Source organism: Pistacia vera, unplaced genomic scaffold (genome assembly GCF_008641045.1).
Source record: "Pistacia vera cultivar Batoury unplaced genomic scaffold, PisVer_v2 Contig340, whole genome shotgun sequence".
NCBI classification, from domain to species: Eukaryota; Viridiplantae; Streptophyta; class Magnoliopsida; order Sapindales; family Anacardiaceae; genus Pistacia; species Pistacia vera.
Window position 1 is genome coordinate 497,609 of NW_022196158.1, and position 23,854 is coordinate 521,462.

General features: G+C 35.2%; 1 protein-coding gene and 1 pseudogene across 1 annotated transcript; both read left to right on the top strand.

The window, feature by feature from the left end:
• The first annotated feature begins 824 nt into the window (after window positions 1–824).
• LOC116138376 lies at window positions 825–5,229 on the top strand (annotated as a pseudogene).
• Window positions 5,230–7,014: 1,785 nt separating this feature from the next.
• LOC116138362 (E3 ubiquitin-protein ligase SP1-like) lies at window positions 7,015–23,240 on the top strand. The gene is given in 13 exon segments (XM_031424071.1): window positions 7,015–7,607; window positions 19,374–19,426; window positions 20,099–20,223; window positions 20,329–20,424; window positions 20,622–20,759; window positions 20,848–20,913; window positions 21,176–21,288; window positions 21,429–21,539; window positions 22,412–22,441; window positions 22,443–22,453; window positions 22,535–22,643; window positions 23,124–23,134; window positions 23,137–23,240. Coding segments are annotated over 13 exon segments (1,560 nt in total).
• The last annotated feature ends 614 nt before the right edge of the window (window positions 23,241–23,854 follow it).

Here is a 23,854-nt window from a genome sequence, read left to right on the forward strand (position 1 = left end):
CCCTAAATTTGTGGTGACTTGCGATTGAGAGGTTCTTTTATATGGGGGTGAGAGGGGTTTTGGTGTGTTCGTTAAGGGGAAGTGATTGGTGGTGATGGGGTTGTCTGGCGGCCAGAATCAGACGGTTGGGCGCTGCACTCACGAGAAAGGCAAAATCGCGCTGTGAAGAAGAAAAAAATGGAGAAATGCAAGAGGGAGATGGATAGTCACAGTTAGTTAGATCTGGGCTTCATTACAGGAAAGGACCGGAAAATGGTCGGTGACGACGCTGCAAAGATGAGAGAAAGTGGAAGATGAAAGGTGAAGGTGGGAGGTTGAATTTGGGGTTTTTTAGGGTTATTTTGTCCTTTTAATTTTATATAGAGTAAATACTATTTTAGCATTTCACTGTTAAAATAAGAAAACAGAGTTACTTTAAAGGTGAAAATCTGAAATAAATGAAACAAAAGGTAAACGCCCAAAAAAGGTTCAAAATCTTCTTCAATCCGGATTCTCATTTACCAAATATACATCTCTTAAAAAACCAAACCAAACATCCATTAAAAAAGAAATAATCCCAAATTACACATTTTCTTTCTCTTTCAAAGACAGCCACCTTTTTCCAATCGTTTTTCACAAAAAAGATCTGGTCCATTTCAACCACCTAATGAATGGGAAATGTACCTACAAATTTCTGTTTCCTATCACAGATGCTCAAGTAAATTAGGATGTTAAATAGGAGTTTTTGTCACTTAAATCAATTGTTTAAGATAAGACATATCACGCGCTCTGCGCATCTTGAAACCACGCAAAGCTGCTTACCTCTCTCTCACTCCCTCGTCTCACCCTGTCTCTTACACTTCGCATCCGATTCTCTCTCTCTCTTCTCTCGCGAACTAACGAACATCAATCAAATTTTTCCTAAAATCTGCGAATTTTTTCCCCTGTATTAGTTACTTTTATAAGTTTCTAGACGGTGTGTCCTCTCGTGCAATGTCGGTTCTTGAAGATATGCAAATGAAGTTTGTTTCTGATAATAAACTAAGATTAGGGTTTTATAGAGGCGGTGAAGATGATTCCGTGGGGTGGGATAAGTTGCTGCTGAGTGGAGCTGCACTTTATCTGCTCGGAGGAGCAGTGGCGGTTTCTCCTTTTTTCTACTTTATTTGATACCGAATTTAGGGCTGTATAAATTATTATTAATTTTTGTTTTTTTTTACGGTGGTGAAGGGACGCGGAGGTTCTTAAGACGGTTACGCGAGTCGATCAGCTCAAGGAGTTGGGTATGTGGTTTGTAAATTTGTAATTCTTGTTCTGGTTTTATTTGCTTGAAATGTTGGCCTGCTTCGTTTGTTGGTTATAGTGAATCCACAAATTAGCGATGCGAATCTCGTTAACTACCTTGACCACTTCTACTTCCCTCTGCTTTACTTTTAATCTTGTATAGTTTTTTGCTTTTCTTTCTTTTTATTGATGTGCATGTTAAGATGGATTATATTAGTCATCCTCAATAATGAGTAATAATTATGCTAATGTGTTACACTGAGAAGAAATGGTGTCCATGACTGAATTGTGTATGAAATGAATTTTAGTCTGGTGATATATTAATATTCCCTTTGTATCCCACTTTCTGTAACTAGTTATTTTGGCTCTAATGAATTATCAGATTCTGATGAACTTCTGACATGTTTCTTGGGATAGTGATGCACTTGAAGCATATTAATTTTGTCTGCTTGGCTCAAGGGTTAGTGATTGGATTTTGGGAAATGGATTGGGACACATGTATGTAATGTTGTTGTCATTCATGTTCTAAGCTTAATGCTGAAGACACAGGTCCTTGTATCATGTTGGATGCTGATCTAGTTGTGAATGGCAAAGTTGTGAAATAAATATCTTTCTCAAACAATGATTTGCTATCTGCTTTGACCTTTCAGCCCAATTACTTGACATTGAAAGTAAAGTTTTGCCACTCATTGTTACGGTTTGCGGAAGGGTTGGCTCTGAGACACCTATTAGCTGCGAGTATAGCGGGTTGAGAGGTGTCATATTGGAGGAAACGGTGATGTTGGGCTTTAATTTTCTTAAAAAATAGCATAATTTACACATGTTGATGAGTTTCCAATTGATTTTTGTGTAAAATCTTTGTTGATTTGTTTTTTAGGCTGAACAAACATTCTGAAACACAATGATGCTGGGTTTGGATACAAGATTCTGCATTGATGCTATCAATGAGTAAAGAGGTTCCTTGGTACCTAGTGAGACTCTCTCTCTCTTTCTCACGCTCTGCTCTAGGAAAGATTATGCTCTTGTGTATACCTTTAGTGAAATGGCTAATAAAAAACCTAACATGAAGGCTTAAAATTATTGAGATATCGTATTAAATTGCATTGCTGATTTAGGGTACGTTGATGGTTTTTTGTGCCCTCTCAGGAGGACGGGACTGGTGTGTATTTGTAGTGGGAGCCCGAAGTGCCACAGGTTGTATTAACTGTTGGAAGTGAAGTGTTTGAAGAATCTGGACGATCACTTGTAGTGGAACATTAGACTATTCCAAGGCCTCAAGGTTTTCCTGTTCTGCATTTTTTTCATTTACACACAAAACCTCCACTGCTGATTCAGGATTATTTGATGTGTAATACATGATTTTAGATGCTTGGAGTCAAGCGTATTGAACGGCTACTTCCAACGGTACCCTTGACTGTGGTTGGAGAGGTATGGCTTAGCATAGTGATCGAAATTATATTTATTTTTCTTGCTTTTTAGATACAGCGCATACCACTATGAAAGACTGGGGTTATTAGACAATAGAAATTAATAATTGGGCTATTAGGCAAAAACGAGTGATGAATAATATTTTTCTAGCTGAATACTGGTGGATGAATGGTTGCTCCAAAGTAAGCCTGATGTTTTTAAAATGCTTTGCAATATATATTCAGGCAGTGAAAGACGATATTGGAACAGTTCGTATACAACGACCACACAAAGGCCCTTTCTATGTCTCCCAAAACTATTGATGAGCTATGCAAACCTTGGGAAATGGGCAAGGTTGTTTATTGCACTTGCAAAGAATTGTTCTCCTCCTTTATTTTTTTATTTATTTTTTTTTTAATTTCTTTATAAATTTATGTTGTTGAATCATGAGAGAAGAAAAGGAATTTAATGAAGGTTTATTTACAGGTGGTATAAGTATGCATCTGCAGGTTTGACAGTGTTTGGCGTTTTCCTGATCGCTAAGCGTTTATCCAATATATCTTGGAAAGAAAGCGCCCGCGGAATTTCAGAGAAGGTATGTGTGGTTGATTCATCATTTGCGTATGGAGACTGTATACAACAAGAATGACTTATATGCATTCTTGAATATGTGCACTGTTGTTCTCTCTACTGATTACAAGCTGTGTCTTTGCTCAGACAGGTTGGCTGGTTCTTCTGCTGACTATTTATGTATTGTAATTCATTAGGTGATTGTTTGTGCAATTTTATGCTCTCCTAAGCTGGTAGGGATTAGAATAGTCTTCTTGAATTTTGTGGTGCATTTGTGTATTAGCCATGTCCAATAGTTTCAGGACGTGGATGTATCCATATAGTGGATTGGGTCTTTTTCTTTTCTGTTTTTAATTACTTCATACGTGAGCCATCATTGGAAGTCAGGTAACTATTGTAGATTTGCAAAAAGATTTGAGAAATTCTTCTTATCAGCGTATAATGGCAATGGGTAGGGTGATGTAGCCACCGTAGTATGGTCAGGTCTAAGCCTTCAAATTCTAGTTGGTCAGAGACAGGTTGATGTTTGGATATATTGTATAAGTTGATTTCATTTCAAATATATATATATAATATTGACAGTCATATACAGTTGTAAAATGCTTGTCAGATAGATGGAATAAATATTTAAAACTTAGTCAGCTAGTATTGGATGGGACTATTAGCTTGGCAAAATATCGGTTTGATACCATCACTATCTTTGTGCAAAAATAATCTGTATGATTTCTACAATTCTCAGGCAGTCAATTACGTAGTCCTTCAAACTGATGTGAAATTCTACTTCCTTTTATCTATTCAAGAATCTAACATTATGTTATAGTGAATTACTCTCTTCTCTGCTCTTACTCTCATGACAAACTGAGTTGTAAAACCTTGCCCAGCAGGGTTCTTGCTGCTGCAACTAAGAGATCAGGGAAAGACAGTGAAGGTAAATTGCTGGTTTTCTACGTAATGTTTGTTTTTGAAAATTTGTTTGGATGATTCAGTCCTAATGTTCGATTGTTTTTCAGCTTCAAAGGAACACTGAGAATGGATCAGATGGTACTAAGAGAGACCGTGTGATGCCACGATATAGTGTGATATGCCTTGAGCAGAGTACAATGCGTTTTTGTCCCGTAAGTTACATAGTATGTTTTGTGTATTTATATATAGACTGCTGAATTGCCTATTTGTTTGGGTTACAATGCCATGTTGCAAAATTCTAAACTATTTTCTGAAGACTAAGAATTGGAGTATATGGCCCATTTCCTAATATAAATGCACTTTGGCAATAAATGATAGATGCCATTAACATTTTCTTCCCAAGGGGTATATATCATAGTAGTTTTATCTCTTTCGTATTGGCGTAAGCCAGATGAATTTTAGTTTTGATCACAAACGAAAATTGATCATCTTGTCACAATAAACATTTCTTTTATCCTTGAATACCTTAATATCACAGATTCGATTAGCAGAGCTTGTATTTCTTCGTTTGTCCTACCCTTATCTTCTCATTTGATTGCATTAGTAGCAAAGGACTTACTTTGTGGAACAAGTCTCCTTTCCTTGACAGTTTGAGTACTTGTGGCCTTTGAATTGAATGAGTTCCCTACCCTTTATGATCTACAGGTGTGGTCATATGTGTTGTTGTACAGCATGCTCCTCACACTTGACCAGCTGTCCTCTATGCCGGAGACGAATTGAACAGGTGGTGAAGACATTCCGCCATTGAAGTTACGGCTCTATGACCTATAGCAACTGTAGTAGATGAAAAATACTTATATGATCAGAATCTTGTTTCTTTTTACCAATTTAAGATTCTGGAGGTGTAAAATTCTCTTCATAATGCCAATCGGTTGAAATAATTTATGTAAATTCCTCATTATTCATTCCTATGTAAATATTTAGAGATTTTTACTTCCCTCTTGAAAAATGATATCCCAACCAAACATGATTGTTTTAATTAGTTTACAAAAGATCCCAGTGATATATGCTGGTGCTATTATTTTATATTGTGCTGTTTTGCATTATATGGTATACTATATGATATAATGGAAATCCATGTCATTACATATAAGCAATCAGAAATGTGCGAGTCTCGTGGGATTATAAAAACTGCCTCTGGCTTGGCTTTGCTTCCAATGGAATTATAATTTAGGTAACCGTACCTTGGCGAGGCGAGGGCCGAGGATTACATTGAGAGCTTGTTCCTCAAAACAATGAAAATCCTGATTATAAGGTGTAGGAGCGTAAAGCATGTCTAGCCTATACTTTATTCTTTTTCTGTTACAAAATTTCCATCTTCTGAATATTCTTATTATAATTGATCTCTCTAGATAACAAAGAAGATGGAAGAATATCCTTTGGTGAGATATAAGTTGGCAGTTTTATTATTATATTCACAAAATAATCGGACGGGTAAACGACTTTTTCCCACTGAAGGTTTGCCTTAATTATACTTTTTCACCCAAAAAGTTTCAAAATACCATTTTCTCACTCAAAATTTATATTTCATTAATACCTAAACCCGATTCTGGTGGCGAAAATTCTCTCTGTCACCCATTTGAATCTCCGGTCTCTTCTCTACAAAACCCCTCTCACTTCGGTACTTGATTTCTCATCAATTGTCGGTTACCGTAAAGCTAAGGTTTCTTATTCTTAATTGATTTTTGACTAATTCCGATGACGAATATTCAATCAATCACCACCATTCGAACCACCAGCCTCCGCTTTACAAAAATCCTCCTACCCTGGATCTTGATGACTCATCAAACGCCGACTGAGAAAGTGAAATATATTTTGGATATTAACATAATATAAATTTTGGGTGACAAAATGGTATTTTGAAACTTTTTGGGTGGGGAAAAGTGTTTTACTCGTGGACATATAGACACTGCGCAATTATATTAATGTACACAGTAGGAGAATCTAGCAACGAGTTGTATTGAATTGAAAAGACATCCGCAGTAGCCGAGAAACAATAATATAAAAATGAAGAGGATAGGAAATGCGAAACTTAAAACACATAGTAAAGTCGATATTCCAGTTTCGCGTCTAAAGTCTGAATTCAGAGGTGTTAAAGTTGCAGTTGCTTCATGATTGTCAAATCTGGGTGACTAGGAAGCATATTTGCTGATTTATTTCTCTACTCGGTCTAGCTCATCAACTTCTACAAAGAAATTTCACAGATGGATGGAGAATCTGCCTCCACACTCCAAATCCCATGCTACAAGAAAACTCAAAAACTTTCTTTGGAGCTCAAATCTTGTCCGGTTGATTGAATTTGGTAAAGAAGTAGTTACAGTACCAAGGCATCTGATGCCTTTTGAACGTTCAGTGAAGTCGTCTTAACGTTGCTAATAATATCTTTACGCTCTGTCAACAGCTATAGACTCTATTATATCTCTTAATCAGTCGTGCTCTATAAGCTGTATTTTGTTTGATTCAAGGTGATAGTTTATAGAAAAACAACACAAGGAATATGATCCCAAGCCATCCCTTCCTTTTTGAAAATCTGGGAAAGTTGCCCCATTTACTGTTTAAATATCAGTGTCTGGGAATCTTAGCCCGAGTTTCTCCATTGAATTCTTCTGCGAAATTTAATTTAGATTACCCTGGAAGGATTCACATCAATAGGTTGTTTAATATTTATATATTTTATCTTTACACTTATTGGTGCAATTGCGAGTATAAATACCAATTTCGTCAGCCTCACATTTTGCAATTTGGTTTTGTATTAGTTCTTTCATAAACATTTATATATCTCCAATATCTCTTCAACTTTCATTCACATCAATGGAAAAGAAAAACAACAGCACCTGTGAGAAAATCTTCAAAGCCATTAATATCAGCCCTTCCTTCCGAACAATTCGTCGCATCTCACACAACCCTCAACATCCAATGCCTTCACCCAACCCTTCCAAGCCAGTAAAACCCCTCAATACACCAAAAAACAGAGATGGTGCAGAAGTTGTTTCCATCAAGTATGATAATTCAAGTCTTCCTGCTCATCCGAATGAGAAACTCAAGTCAAAAACACCACCTGCACCAAAAAAAGAAGCTCCATCTCTAATGATTCCAGTTCAAAAGAAGCCTAACACACTTGTGCCATTATCATCTCAGCATGGTGAAGGACGCAAGACTGGTGCCAAAGATGACAGAGTGAAAAGTAACAAATGGGGAGAAAATGCTGAAGATAAATTTAGTAATTTCATTTATCATGCGAAGAAGAAGATTACAGCTACTAATTCACATGTTGGTGAACGAAAGAATACTTCACATGTTGGTGAACAAAAGAATGACGATCATTTCTCGAATTATATCGATCGTGTTAAGCATAAGATAAGAAAGATGTCAAGCTTCGTTGGTGGAAGCAGTGGCTCCGTGAAGTAAAGAACCGGGCTACAAATCCTTCAGGAGTGGCTCTGCTCAAAAGGGTTTGCTGGATAAAGTTTATTGCCAGTAATTCATCTTCTTGGTTCCGTATGCGTGAAGAAACTTAAGAGATGCCTGTTTGTGGAGTGTTTTAGTTTCATAAATAATTCTTTCAGTATGTTATTCATCGTTTTATTACTCAGTACTTTGATCTTGTAAGGTTTTATTATCTCATTTGATTGTTGGGATTGATCATAATATCATGTCATAAAGTAAAATTATAATATTTTGTTTACGTATTTCTTTCCAGCGTCGCGTTTTCTTCACAACGCAAGTGTTAAAAATCCATGGCTTTAACTAATGCAGTTAATGAATTTTCAGAACAAGAAATTAACAACTGATTTGACGGTAGTGATTAAAATAAAACTAGGCCTTAATCACTCTGCATTTGTTTCCATTTGAAATGAAGTTTGGAATTTCAGTGCAAGAACGCCTCCTATCCAGGACCGCTATATTTTCGCCGTTCAAAGAATCGGTATATTTTTTACAAGTAAAGGAATGTAGTTGTAAAACCATGAAATAAATCAGCGAGAAGGAACAGAAACGTAAATCTTTTTACCAACATCAGTGAAGTGTATTCAGTATCACTGGTCTTCGATGTTTCTGTAGCTCAGCCTCAGCCTGGGGCGTTAATGGGTTTATAAAGAAGAGTGAAGCTTTTGTGGGATATCCATGTTTAGTGTAGAGATATTCTTTGGTGAGAAATAATGTAGCGTTTTTAATGTTGATAAAATAATAAATTCTGGGGAACAGCCTGAAAAGATGGAGAGAAGAGCAGTGCGCAATCGTGTTTATGTATAGAGTAGGAGAATCTAACAAGATGCTGTTTAAATTGAAAAGACACCCGCATTAGCCCAAAACAAATAAAATGATAAAAAGGAAATGTGAAACCAAACACATAAGAAATTCGATATTCCAGTTCAGACGTGTTAAAGTTGGTGGACGGTGAGTCCATTAACAAACGAATCGGGGCTACAAATCATTCAGCAGTGGCTCTACTCATCTTATGGTTGCCGTACGCGTAAAGAACCTTAAGAGAAACATGTTTGTGGAGTGTTTAAATTCATAAAAATATTTCTTGGCATCAAATATTTTTAATGTATACTCTGTTCTAAGTAGGTTAATTCATCATTTCATTATTAATACCAAATTGGGGTTTTATCAATTGTGTAGTGACAAATTTCATATTTTTCATTATTTTTCAAAATAATATCTAGACTTACCGACCTAACTACTGACTTTAACATACCTCATGTGAATTGAGTCGAATTTTGAGATTTGGGTAGTTGGTTAGGTATGTCAAAGTCGGTAGTTGGATCGGTAAGTTTAGCATTACTGTTTTAGAAAACCATGAACACGTTTTCATTTTTCGGTTTTAATATTTCATGTTTTCAATTATTCTTTTTTGACAACATGTCAAACACGTTTTATTTTTCGCATTTTCTAATCATTTTCAATATTTTAAAAATAAAAATGAATACACAAAATTCATAAATCACTTTGACGTTTTGTTCTATTTGGAATTTCAGTACAAGAACACCACCATATCCGTTCATAAAATTGGTATAATAATTTTTCAAGTAAAAGGGAATGTAGTAAACCATGATCAGCAAAAAGGAAAAAAAAAATTGAAGAACTTTATTTAAGATGAATTGATTCGTGGGAGTGATTAATTAATTTTTGGATGAAGAACTGGTTGAATCGAACCCAATTATTGTATATTTTTTGACAGCCCAGACCATCGAATGTGAACCAGCATGAAACTGGCTGACAGCCTGACCAGACCGACCCAGTCTAATCTCTAATCTATCCTCAGCCCAAACTATTTTGTGCATATTTTTGTAAATTCATCTCATCAAATCGATTACGCATACTCCATAGCAATCTTTATTGCTCTGATATTCACATGACTGCAAGCAATGTGACGGTAGCATTAAATTCTCCCATGAGATATTAGCAATTACAGGGTGTGTATTGTCTGTATGGTTGTATCCACGCCATTAACTCTGTGTCTCATCTCCATTGTGCCGAAATTGGTTGGATGGTTTTGTTACATTTTTAACTTAAATGGTACTGATTTCTAAGTCCATATTGTTTTATCAACTAGCTGTTCCTCTAAGTTTTGTCTTTGGATTATTATTTGTGTTTGTTGTCTCGGTGGAATGACCTCATTGATTCCACTTCACACAGGAATTAACAAAATGCACCAATGTACTAACTTTACCTATCATACTTTATGCACCAATCACGAAACAGAATTGGCCCCATATTACTATAATTTATTCAAGCTATTATATACCTCATTAATATGTATTGTATATACATATTGCTACATACATCAGTCTAACACAAGAAATTTTGTTTGTACATTTATAGGAACAATAAAAAATGAATGATTAGAAAGATAAAATATAGCTGTCTTTTCACCTTTATAATTAGACGGGAAATTAGAATGTTAGTTCCATTGAGGGATTAAAAAATGACCACTCTTAGGTAGTTCAAATGATAAGACGAACTTTGAGATGTGTGGTTAAATAATAGCTTATTAAATCCCTTTCTCTTAAGATTTAAAAACAAAATATAAGAATAGAACAAATTGAGACCTAAATTACACCAAATTTGTTTGTTGGAAGCGTATTTGAGTGTTGATATAGAATACTACGGTGAATACATTCCAAAAGCCAATTCTGGGTGTAAATGTATGGATCATCATATTGAATAGTGAATGAGCTTTGGGTAGATGGTAGGGGGTTTGACCCTAAACAAAAACATAGCCCAATAAGAGAATTGAAATAAATGGATGGTGTGAGATTAAGGTCCTTTGGGAGTTATCAAAGATCGCAGCCTTATACATATTTTATCAAACACTGTTCACAATTTGGCTAATTATAATGCGCCTTCTGGTGCTTGCATGCACGATGTGTCATTGTCTTGATAATTGGTTTCCGATCTTGAAGTTAATAGGTTGAAGTGAGAAGCATATAAAAGCACCGGCATGACATTATTATCTATTTTGTTTTAACACAGGTCAACCGCCTCTCTCTCTTAATCATAGTCCATAAGCACCCCGGCCCAGCTGATGCATGCTGCCTCTTCTTCAAACAAAACATTTATTAATTCTAATTATACAATTAAACTAAAGGAACAACGTTGTCATTTGATATCAACATAACAGACTTTTTGGGTTCCTATAAACAAACAGATATTTTAATTAAGGTCAATTAAAAGTGCATCCGCATGCACGCCTCTATTGGCTGATGAAATAAATATCTAACCGGGGAGCCAAAAATTGATTCAACTCAATCTCAGTCTTCAACATTTTTGACTTCATCTATGCATGCCAACCAACCTCATTAAAATCTCTGGGGGCAGTACACATTTGCCTTGCCTCAATTCTCAAGTCTCACATGTTGACATGAGAGATGGCTTTCTTCTTTTTTCACTTGATCATTGCTTCACACACACACATATATATTTTAATTAATCAACCAGTTCACGAACTCTGTAGAAAATTATTTTGGTTCAACATCCGTGAATTACTTGATAGCGCTAGATTCGTTGACCATGTGACATCCTCGAAACCAGTCATATTATTTTTTTTAACAAAGAAAATATGAATGAAATTAAAGACGAGAGAAATTTATACTTTTAAAGTGTACTAATTTAATTGATGGGGGAAGGTTTATTTGGTTAATGTGAGTGGTGGATGGTAATTGGTTGACATTATGAAAAGCAAAAGTGGACATATTTTTAAGTTGACATGACATACGTACCTTTCTATCAATCAAAACAAAACAACCTAACTTACACGCTATGTTAATACAATGTAAATAAACGCTAAAATCCACCAATCAATTTACAATTCCAGTTAACCGTTTGCATCACCCTATCTACTCTTTATAATCTTTTATTTGAATGAAATCACAAAAGTATTGTATACTATATTGGTCACTCACTTCCTTGGATGTTCATTGCCCAAATAGGCAAACAAACATTTAATAATATATAATCTACCAAAAATATACAAATAAAATCCTCCATTTCAAGATCTGCTTTTGCATTTGATTCTATTAGTATATATATCACATCATTATAATCTAATAATTTCAAATTAAATATAACTTCTAATTATCATTCGTAGCCCAATCAAGAACTCTTTGCTTCTTAGCAAAATGTAGATACGCTTCACTTTCAAATGCAAAATAATTAGGTCTAGGATTATATAAATGAGAGAAGGAATCGTGTTCCTTACCTAGCTTTCCACTTTTTAACATTAGAACGGTGGTGATGAACCCACCTGGCATGTTTTCTCTTTTCAGTACAAGAACACCACCATATCCGTTCATAAAATTGGTATAATAATTTTTCAAGTAAAAGGGAATGTAGTAAAACCATGATCAGCAAAAAGGAAAAAAATAAATAAAAAATTGAAGAACTTTATTTAAGATGAATTGATTCGTGGGAGTGATTAATTAATTTTTGGATGAAGAACTGGTTGAATCGAACCCAATTATTGTATATTTTTTGACAGCCCAGACCATCGAATGTGAACCAGCATGAAACTGGGCTGACCTGACCCAGCCTAATCTAATCTATCCTCAGCCCAAAGCTATTTTGTGCATATTTTTGTAAATTCATCTCATCAAATCGATTACGCACTACTCCATAGAAATCTTTATTGCTCTGATATTCACATGACTGCAATGCAAATGTGACGGTAGCATTAAATTCTCCCATGAGATACTAGCAATTACAGGGTGTATTGTTTGTATGGTTGTATCCAACGCCATTAACATATCTGTGTCTCATCTCCACTGTTTCCGAAATTGGTTGGATGGTTTTACTTTTAAATGGCATTGATTTCTAAGTCCATATTGTTTTTATCAACTAGCTGTTCCTCTAAGTTTTGTCTTTGGATTATTTATTTGTGTTTGTTGTCTGACCTCATTGATGTTCCACTTCAAACAAGGAATTACAAAATGCACCAATGTACTAACTTTACCTATCATATCTTATGCACCAATCACCGAAACAAGAATTGGCCCCATATTACTATAGTTTATTCAAGCTATTAATGTACCTCATTAATATACATATTGCTACATTACATCAGTCTAACACAAGAAATTTTGTTTGTACATTTATAGGAACTAATAAAAAAATGAATGATTAGAAAGATAAAATATAGCTGGTCTTTTCACCTTTAAATTAATTAGATGGGAAATTAGAATGTTAGTTCCATTGAGGGATTAAGATAAATTGACCACTCTTAGGTAGTTCAAATGATAAGACGAACTTTGAGATGTGTGGTTAAAATATATAGTCTTAGGTTTTAAATCCCTCTTTCTCTTAAGATTTAAAAACAAAATAATAAGAATAAGAACAAATTGAGACCTAAAATTACACCAAATTTGTTTGTTGGGAAGCGTATTTGAGTGTTGATATAGAATATGCTACGGTGAATACATTCCAAAAGCATGCAGTTGCATATAATAAAATACTTAACCAATTCCGGGTGTAAATGTAATGGATCATCATATTGAATAGTGAATGAGCTTTTGGGTAGATGGTAGGGGGTTTGACCCTAAACAAAAACATAGGCCGGAGAAGAGAATTGAAATAAAATGGATGGTGTGAGATTAAGGTCCTTTGGGAGTTATCAAAGATCGCAGCCTTATACATATTTATATCAAACACTGTTCACAATTTGGCTAATTATAATGCGCCTTCTGGTTGCTTGCATGCACGATGTCTCATTGTCTTGATAATTGGTTTCCAAGCCTTGAAGTTAATAGGTTGAAGTGAGGAAGCATGATAAAAGCACTTAAAACTGATTGGATGCACCGGCATGACATAATTATCTATATTTGTTTTAACACAGGTCAACCTGCCTCTCTCTCTTAATCATAAGTCATAACACCCCGGCCCAGCTGATGCATGCTGCCTCTTCTTCAAACAAAACATTTATTAATTCTAATTATACAATTAAACTAAAGGAACAACGTTGTCATTTGATATCAACATAACAGACTTTTTGGGTTCCTATAAACAAACAGATATTTTAATTAAGGTCAATTAAAAGTGCATCCGCATGCACGCCTCTATTGGCTGATGAAATAAATATCTAACCGGGGAGCCAAAAATTGATTCAACTCAATCTCAGTCTTCAACATTTTTGACTTCATCTATGCATGCCAACCAACCTCATTAAAATCTCTGGGGGCAGTACACATTTGCCTTGCCTCAAGATTGGGTCTTTTCTTTTCTGTTTTTAATTACTCATACGTGAGCCATCATTGGAAGCAGGTAACTATTGTAGATTTGCAAAATAGATTTGAGAAATTCTTCTTTATTCAGCTGTATAATGGCAATGGGTAGGGTGATGTAGCCACATGTAGTGGTGCAGGTTAAGCCTTCAAATTCTTGTTGTCAGAGACAGGTTGATGTTTGGAATTTGTATAAGTTGATTTTCATTTCAAAATAATATATATATTTGACAGTCATATACAGTTGTAAACTGCTTGTCAGATAGAGTTGGAATAAATATTTAAAATCTTAGTCAGTAGTATTGGATGGGACTATTAGCTTGGCAAAATATCGGTTTGATACCATCACTTATCTGTGCAAAAATTAATCTGTATGATTTCTACAATTCTCAGGCAGTCAATTACGTTAGTCCTTCAAACTGATGGTGAATTCTACTTCCTTTTTATCTATTCAAGAATCTAAACATTATTGTTATAGGAATTACTCTCTTCTCTGCTCTATCTCATCATGACAAACTGAGTTGTAAAACTTGCCCATGCAGGGTTCTTGCTGCGCAACTAAGAGATCAGGGAAAGACAGTGAAGGTAAATCTGGTTTCTACGTAATTGTTGTTTTTGAAAATTTGTTGGATATGATTCAGTCCTAAGTTCCGATTGTTTTCAGCTTCAAATGGAACATCTGAGAATGGTCAGATGGTACTAAGAGAGACCGTGTGATGCCGATATATGTGTGATATGCCTTGAGCATGAGTACAATGCTGTTTTTGTCCGCAAGTTACATAGTAGTTTTGTGTATTATATAGACTGCTGAATTGCTATTTGTTTGGGTTACAATGCCATGTTGCAAAATTCTTAACTATTCTCGAAGACTAAGAATTGGAGTATATGGCCCATTCCTAATATAAATGCACTTTGGCAATAAATGATAGATGCCATTAACTTTTTCTCCCCAAGGGGTATATATCATAGTAGTTTATCTCTTTCGTATTGGCGTAAGCCCGATGAATTTTAGTTTTGATCACAAAAGAAAATTGATCATCTTGTCACAATAAACATTTTTTATCCTTGAATACCTTAATATCACAGATTCGATTAGCAGAGTGTTATTTCTTCGTTGTCTACCCTTATTCTCTCATTTGATTGCATTAGTAGCAAAGGACTTACTTTATGGAATAATTCTCTTCCTGGACGTTTGAGTACTTGTGGCCTTTGAATTGAATGAGTTCCCTACCTTTATGATCGCGGTGTGGTCATTGTGTTGTTTTACAGCATGCTCCTCACCACTTAACCAGCTGTCCTCTATGCCGGAGACGAATTGAACAGGTGGTGAAGACATTCCGCATTGAAGTTACGGCTCTATGATCTATAACAACTGTACTAGATGAAAAACTTATATGATCAGAATCTGTTTCTTTTTACCAATTTAAGATTCTGGAGGTGTAAAATTCTCTTCATAATGCCAATCGGTTGAAATAATTTATGTAAATTCTCATTATTCATTCCTATGTAAATATTTAGAGATTTTTACTTCCCTCTTGAAAAATGATATCCCAACCAAACATGATTGTTTTAATTAGTTTACAAAAGATCCCAGTGATATATGCTGGTGCTATTATTTTATATTTGTGTTTTGCATTATATGGTATACTATATGATATAATGGGAATCCTTGTCAGTACATATAAGCAATCAGAAATGTGCAAGTCTGTGGGATTATAAAAACTGCCTGGCTTGGCTTTGCTTCCAATGGAATTATAATTTAGGTAACCGTTCCTTGGAGAGGCGAGGAGTACATTGAGAGATTTTCCTCAAAACAATGAAAATGATTATAAGGTGTAGGAGCGTAAAGCATGTCTGGCCTAGACTATTCTATTTCTGTTACAAAATTTCATCTTTGAATATTCTTATTATAATGATCTCTCTAGATAACAAAGAAGATGGAAGAATATCCTTTGGTGAGATATAAGTTGGCAGTTTTATTATTAATTTACAAAAAAATCGGACGGGTAAACGACTTTTTCCACCTGAAGGTTTGCCTTAATTATACTTTTTCACCCAAAAAGTTTCAAAATACCATTTTCTCACTCAAAATTTATATTTATTCAATATAAACCGATTTGGTGGCGAAAATTCTCTGTCACCCATTTGATCTCCGGTCTCTTCTCTACAAAACCTCTCACTTCGGTACTTGATTTCTCATCAATTGTCGGTTACCGTAAAGCTAAGGTTTCTATTCTTAATTGTTTTTGACTAATTCCGATGACGAATATTCAATCAATCACCACCATTCGAACCACCAGCCTCCGCTTTACAAAAATCCTCCTACCCTGGATCTTGATGACTCATCAAACGCCGACTGAGAAGTGAAATATATTGGATATACATAATATAAATTTGGGTGACAAAATGGTATTTGAAACTTTTTGGGTGGGAAAAGTGTTTTACTCGTGGACTATAGACACTGCGCAATTATATTAAGTACACAGTAGGAGAATCTAGCAACGAGTTGTATGAATTGAAAGACATCGCAGTAGCCGAGAAAAAATAATAAAAATGAGAGGGATGGAAATGCGAAACTTAAACAGAGTAAAGTCGATATTCCAGTTTCGCGTCTAAAGTCTGAATTCAGAGGTGTTAAAGTTGCGTTGCTTCATGATTGTCCATCTGGGTGACTAGGAAGCATATGTGCTGATTTTTTCTCTACTCGGTCTAGCTCACAACTACTACAAAGAATTTCACAGATGGATGGAGAATCTGCCCACACTCCAATCCCATGCTACAAGAAAACTCAAAAACTTTCTTTGGAGCTCAAATCGTCGCGTTGTTGAATTTGGTAAAGAAGTAGTCAGTACCAGGCATCTGATGCTTCGGAACGTTCAGTGAAGTCGTCTTAACGTTGCTATAATATCTTTACGCTCTATTATATCTTTAATCAGTCGTGCTCAAGCTGTATTTTGTTTGATTCAAGGTGATAGTTTATAGAAAAACAAGGAATATGATCCCAAGCCATCCTCCTTTTTTGAAAACTGGGAAAGTTGTCCCCTTACTCTTTAAATATCAGTGTCTGGGAATCTTAGCCCGAGTTTCCCATTGAATTCTTCTGCGAAATTTAATTTAGATTACCCTGGAAGGATTCACATCAATAGGTGTTTAATATTTATATATTTTATCTTACACTTATTGGTGCAATTGCCAGTATAAATACCAATTTCGTCAGCCTCACATTTGCAATTTGGTTTTGTATTAGTTCTTCATAAACATTATATATCTCCAATATCTTCAACTTTCATTCACATCAATGGAAAAGAAAAACAACGCACCTGTGAGAAAATTTCAAAGCCATTAATATCAGCCCTTCCTTCCGAACAATTGTCGCATCTCACACAACCCTCAACATCAATGCCTTCACCCAACCCTTCCAAGCCAGTAAAACCCCTCAATACACCAAAAAACAGAGATGGTGCAGAAGTTGTTTCCATCAAGATGATAATTCAAGTCTTCTGCTCATCCGAATGAGAAACTCAAGTCAAAAACACCACCTGCACCAAAAAAAGAAGCTCCATCTCTAATGATTCCAGTTCAAAAGAAGCCTACACACTTGTGCCATTATCATCCAGCATGGTGAAGGAAGCAAGACTGGTGCCAAAGAGACAGAGTGAAAAGTACAATGGGGAGAAAATGCTGAAGATAAATTTAGTAATTCATTTATCATGCGAAGAAGAAGATTACAGCTACTAATTCACATGTTGGTGAACGAAAGAATACTTCACATGTTGGTGAACAAAAGAATGACGATCATTTCTCGAATTATATCGATCGTGTTAAGCATAAGATAGAAAGATGTCAAGCTTCGTTGGTGGAAGCAGTGGCCCGTGAAGTAAAGAACCGGGCTACAAATCCTTCAGGAGTGGCTCTGCTCAAAAGGGTTTGCTGGATAAAGTTTATTGCCAGTAATTCATCTTCTTGGTTCCGTATGCGTGAAGAAACTTAAGAGATGCCTGTTCGTGGAGTGTTTTAGTTTCATAAATAATCTTTCAGTATGTTATTCATCGTTTTATTACTCAGTATCTTGATCTTGTAAGGTTTTATTATCTCATTTGATTGTTGGGATTGATCATAATATCATGTCATAAAGTAAAATTATAATATTTTGTTACGTATTCTTTCCAGCGTGCGTTTCTTCACAACGAAGTGTTAAAAATCCATGGCTTTAACTAATGCAGTTAATGAATTTTAGAACAGAAATTAACAATGATTTGACGGTAGTGATTAAAATAAAACTAGGCCTTAATCACTCTGCATTTTGTTTCATTTGAAATTGAAGTTTGGAATTTCAGTGCAAGAACGCCTCCATATCCAGGACGCTAATATTTCGCCGTTCAAAGAATCGGTATAATATTTTTACAAGTAAAAGGGAATGTAGTTGTAAAACCATGAAATGAAATCAGCGAGAAGGAACAGAAACGATAAATCGTTACACAATCAGTGAAGTGTATTCAGTATCACTTGGTTCGATGTTTCTGTAGCTCAGCTCAGCCTGGGGCGTAATGGGTTTATAAAGAAGAGTGAAGCTTTGTGAAGGATACCATGTTTAGTGTAGAGATATTCTTTGGTGAGAAATAATGTAGCAGTTTTTAATGTTGATAAAATAATAAATTCTGGGGAACAGCCTGAAAAAGATGGAAGAGAAGAGCAGTGCGCAATCGTGTTTATGATAGAGTAGGAGAATCTAACAAGTGCTGTATTAAATTGAAAAGACACCCGCATAGCCCAAACAAATAAAATGATAAAAAGAGAATGTGAAACTCAAAACACATAAGAAATTCGATATTCCAGTTCAGACGTGTTAAAGTTGGTGGACGGTGGTCCATTACAAAACGAATCGGGGCTACAAATCATTCAGCAGTGGCTCTACTCATCTTATTGGTTGCCGTACGCGTAAAGAACCTTAAGAGAAACATGTTTGTGGAGTGTTTAAATTCTAAAAATATTTCTTGGCATCAAAATATTTTTAATGTATACTCTGTTCTTAGTAGGTTAATTCATCATTCATTATTAATACCAAATTGGGGTTTATCAATTGTGAAGTGACAAATTTCATATTTTTCATTATGTTTTCAAAAATAATAATACTAGACTTACCGACCTAACTACGACTTTAACATACCGACTCATGTGAATTGAGTCGAATTTGAGATTTGGGTAGTTGGGTAGGTATGTCAAAGTCGGTAGTTGGATCGGTAAGTTTAGCATTACTGTTTTAGAAAACATGTGGAACACGTTTTCATTTTTCGGGTTTTATATTTCATGTTTTCAATTATTTTTTTTAGACAACATGTCAAACACGTTTTATTTTTCGCATTTTCTAATCATTTTCAATATTTAAAAAATAAAAATGATACACAAAATTCTAAAATCACTTTGACGTTGTGTTATTTTTTTACGGTGGTGAAGGGACGCGGAGGTTCTTAAGACGGTTACGCGAGTCGATCAGCTCAAGGAGTTGGGTATGTGGTTTGTAAATTTGTAATTCTTGTTCTGGTTTTTATTTGCTTGAAATGTTGGCCTGCTTCGTTTGTTTGGTTATATGTAGAATCCACATAATTAGCGATGCGAATCTCGTTAACTATCCTATGACCACTTCTACTTCCCTCTGCTTTACTTTTTAATCTTGTATAGTTATTTTGCTTTTCTTTCTTTTTATTGATGTGCATGTTAAGATGATGATTATTAGTCATCATCATATAATGAGTAATAATTATGCTAATGTGTTACACTGAGAAAGAAATGTTGTCCATGACTGAATTGTGTATGAAAATGAATTTTCTAGTCTGGTGATATATTAATATTCATCCTTTGTATCCCACTTTCTGTAACTAGTTATTTGGCTCTGATGAATTATCAGATTCTGATAAACTTCAGACATGTTTCTTGGGATAGTGATGCACCTTGAAGCATCTATTAATTTTGTCCTGCTTGGCTCAAGGGTTAGTGATTGGATTTTGGGAAATGGATTGGGACACATGTATGTAAATGTTGTTGTCATTCATGTTCTAAGCTTAATGCTGAAGACACAGGTCCTTGTATCATGTTGGATGCTGATCTAGTTGTGAATGGCATAAGTTTTAAAATAAATATCTCTCTCAAACAATGATTTGCTATCTGCTTTGACCTTTCAGCACAATTACTTGACATTGAAAGTAAAGTTTTGCCACTCATTGTTACGGTTTGCGGAAGGGTTGGCTCTGAGACACCTATTAGCTGCGAGTATAGCGGGTTGAGAGGTGTCATAGTGGAGGAAACGGTGATGTTGGGCTTTAATTTTCTTAAAAAATAGCATAATTTACATTGTTGATTGATGTTCCTCAATGTATTTTTGTGTAAAATTCTTTGTTGATTTGTTTTTTAGGCTGAACAACACTTTCTGAAACACAATGATGCTGGGTCTTGGATACAAGATTCTGCATTGATGCTATCAATGAGTAAAGAGGTTCCTTGGTACCTCGTGAGACTCTCTCTCTCTCTCTCTCTCTCTCTTTCTCACGCTCTTGCTTCCTAGGAAAGATTATTGCTCTTGTGTATACCTTTAGTGAAATGGCTATATAAAAAACCTAACATGAAGGCTTAAAATTATTGAGATATTGTATGTAAATTGCATTGCTGATTTAGGGTACATTGATGGTTTTTTTGGTGCCCTCTCAGGAGGACGGGACTGGTCGTTTATTTGTAGTGGGAGCCCGAAGTGCCACAGGTTTTGTATTAACTGTTGGAAGTGAAGTGTTTGAAGAATCTGGACGATCACTTGTACGTGGAACATTAGACTATCTCCAAGGCCTCAAGGTTTTTCCTGTTCTGCATTTTTTTCATTTACACACAAAAACTCCCGCTGCTGATTCAGGATTATTTGATGCGTAATACATGATTTTAGATGCTCGGAGTCAAGCGTATTGAACGGCTACTTCCAACTGGTACTTCCTTGACTGTGGTTGGAGAGGTATGGCTTAGCATAGTGATTGAAATTATATTTATTTTCTTCTTTGTTTTCACCGATTCTATCAAATATCACTAGATTTTTAGATACAGCGCATACCACTATGAAATGACTGGGGTTATTAGACAATAGAAATTAATAATTGGGCTATTAGACAATAAAATCGAGTGATGAATAATATTTTTCTATGCTGAATACTGGTGGATGATATGGTTGCTGCAAAGTAAGCCTGATGTTTGTAAAATGCTTTGCAATATATATTCAGGCAGTGAAAGACGATATTGGAACAGTTCGTATACAACGGCCACACAAAGGCCCTTTCTATGTTTCTCCAAAAACTATTGATGAGCTCATTGCAAACCTTGGGAAATGGGCAAGGTTGTTTATTGCACTTGCAAAGAATTGCTTCCTCCTCCTTTATTTTTTTTATTTATTTTTTTTTTAATTTCTTTTACATAAATTTATGTTGTTGAATTCATGAGAGAAGAAAAGGAATTTAATGAAGGTTTATTTACCAGGTGGTATAAGTATGCATCTGCAGGTTTGACAGTGTTTGGCGTTTTTCTGATCGCTAAGCGTTCTATCCAATATATCTTGGAAAGAAAGCGCCGCTGGGAATTTCAGAGAAGGTATGTGTGGTTGAATTTCATCATTTGCGTATGGAGACTGTATACAACAAGAATTGACTTATATGCATTCTTGAATATGTTGCACTGTTGTTCTCTCTACTGATTACAAGCTGTGTCTTTGCTCAGACATTGGTTGGCTGGTTCTTCTGCTGACTATTCATTATGTATTGTAATTCATTAGGTGATTGTTTGTGCAATTTTATGCTCTCCTAAGCTGGTAGGGATTAGAATAGTCTTCTTGAATTTTGTGGTGCATTTGTGTATTAGCCATGTCCAATTAGTTTCAGGACGTGGATGTTATCCATATAGTGGATTGGGTGTTTTTCTTTTCTGTTTTTAATTACTTCATACGTGAGCCATCATTGGAAGTCAGGTAACTATTGTAGATTTGCAAAATAGATTTGAGAAATTCTTCTTTATTCAGCTGTATAATGGCAATGGGTAGGGTTGATGTAGCCACCTAAGTATGGTCAGGTCTAAGCCTTCAAATTCTAGTTGGTCAGAACAGGTTGATGTTTGGATATATTGTATAAGTTGATTTTCATTTCAAATATATATATATATATATTGACAGTCATATACAGTTGTAAACTGCTTGTCAGATAGATTTGAATAAATATTTAAAATCTTAGTCTAGTATTGGATGGGACTATTAGCTTGGCAAAATACGTTTTGATACCATCACTTTCTTGTGCAAAAATTAATCTGTATGATTCTACAATTCTCAGCAGTCAATTACGTTATCCTTCAAACTGATGTAAATTCTACTTCCTTTTTATCTATCAAAGAATCTAACATTATTGTTATAGTGAATTACTCTCTTCTCTGCTCTATCTCATCATACAACTGAGTTGTAAAACCTGCCCATGCAGGGTTCTTGCTGCTGCAACTAAGAGATCAGGGAGACAGTGAAGGTAAATTGCTGGTTTCTACGTAATTGTTGTTTTTGAAAATTTGTTTGGATATGATTCAGTCCTAATGTTCTGTTTTTTCAGCTTCAAATGGAACATCTGAGAATGGATCAGATGGTACTAAGAGAGACCGTGTGATGCCAGATATAGTGTGTATATGCCTTGAGCATGAGTACAATGCTGTTTTTGTCCCGTAAGTTACATTAGTATGTTTTGTGTATTTATATGACTGCTGAATTGCCTATTTGTTTGGGTTACAATGCCATGTTGCAAAATTCTTAACTATTCTCGAAGACAAGAATGTAGTATAGGGCCCATTCCTAATATAAATGCACTTTGGCAATAAATGATAGATGCCATTAACTTTTTCTCCCAAGGGTATATATCTAGTAGTTTTATCTCTTTCGTATTGGCGTAAGCCAGATGAATTTTAGTTTTGATCACAAACGAAAATTGATCATCTTGTCACAATAAACATTTCTTTTATCCTGAATACCTAATATCACAGATTCGATAGCAGAGCTTGTATTTCTTCGTTTGTCCTACCCTTATCTTCTCATTTGATTGCATTAGTAGCAAAGACTTACTTTATGGAATAATTCTCCTTTCCTGGACAGTTTGAGTACTTGTGGCCTTTGAATTGAATGAGTTCCCTACCCTTTATGATCTGCAGGTGTGGTCATATGTTTGTTGTACAGCATGCTCCTCACACTTAACCAGCTGTCCTCTATGCCGGAGACGAATTGAACAGGTGGTGAAGACATCCGCCATTGAAGTTACGGCTCTATGATCTATAACAACTGTACTAGATGAAAAACTTATATGATCAGAATCTTGTTTCTTTTTACCAATTTAAGATTCTGGAGGTGTAAAATTCTCTTCTAATGCCAATCGGTTGAAATATTTTGTAAATTCCTCATTATTCATTCCTAGGTAAATATTTAGAGATTTTTACTTCCCTTTGAAAAATATATCCCAACCAAACATGATTGTTTTAATTAGTTTACAAAAGATCCCAGTGATATATGCTGGTGCTATTATTTTATATTGTGCTGTTTTGCATTATATGGTTACTATATGATATAATGGGATATCTTGTCAGTACATATAAGCACAGAATGTGCAAGCTCCGTGGGATTATAAAAACTGCCTTGGCTTGGCTTTGCTTCCAATGGAATTATAATTAGGTACCCGTTCTTGGAGAGGCGAGGAGTACATTGAGAGATTTTTCCTCAAAACATAAATCCTGATTATAAGGTAGTGAGCGTAAAGCATGTCTGGCCTAGACTTTATTCTATTTCTGTTACAAAATTTCCATCTTCTGAATATTCTTATTATAATTGATCTCTCTAGATAACAAAGAAGATGGAAGAATATCCTTTGGTGAGAATAGTTGGCAGTTTT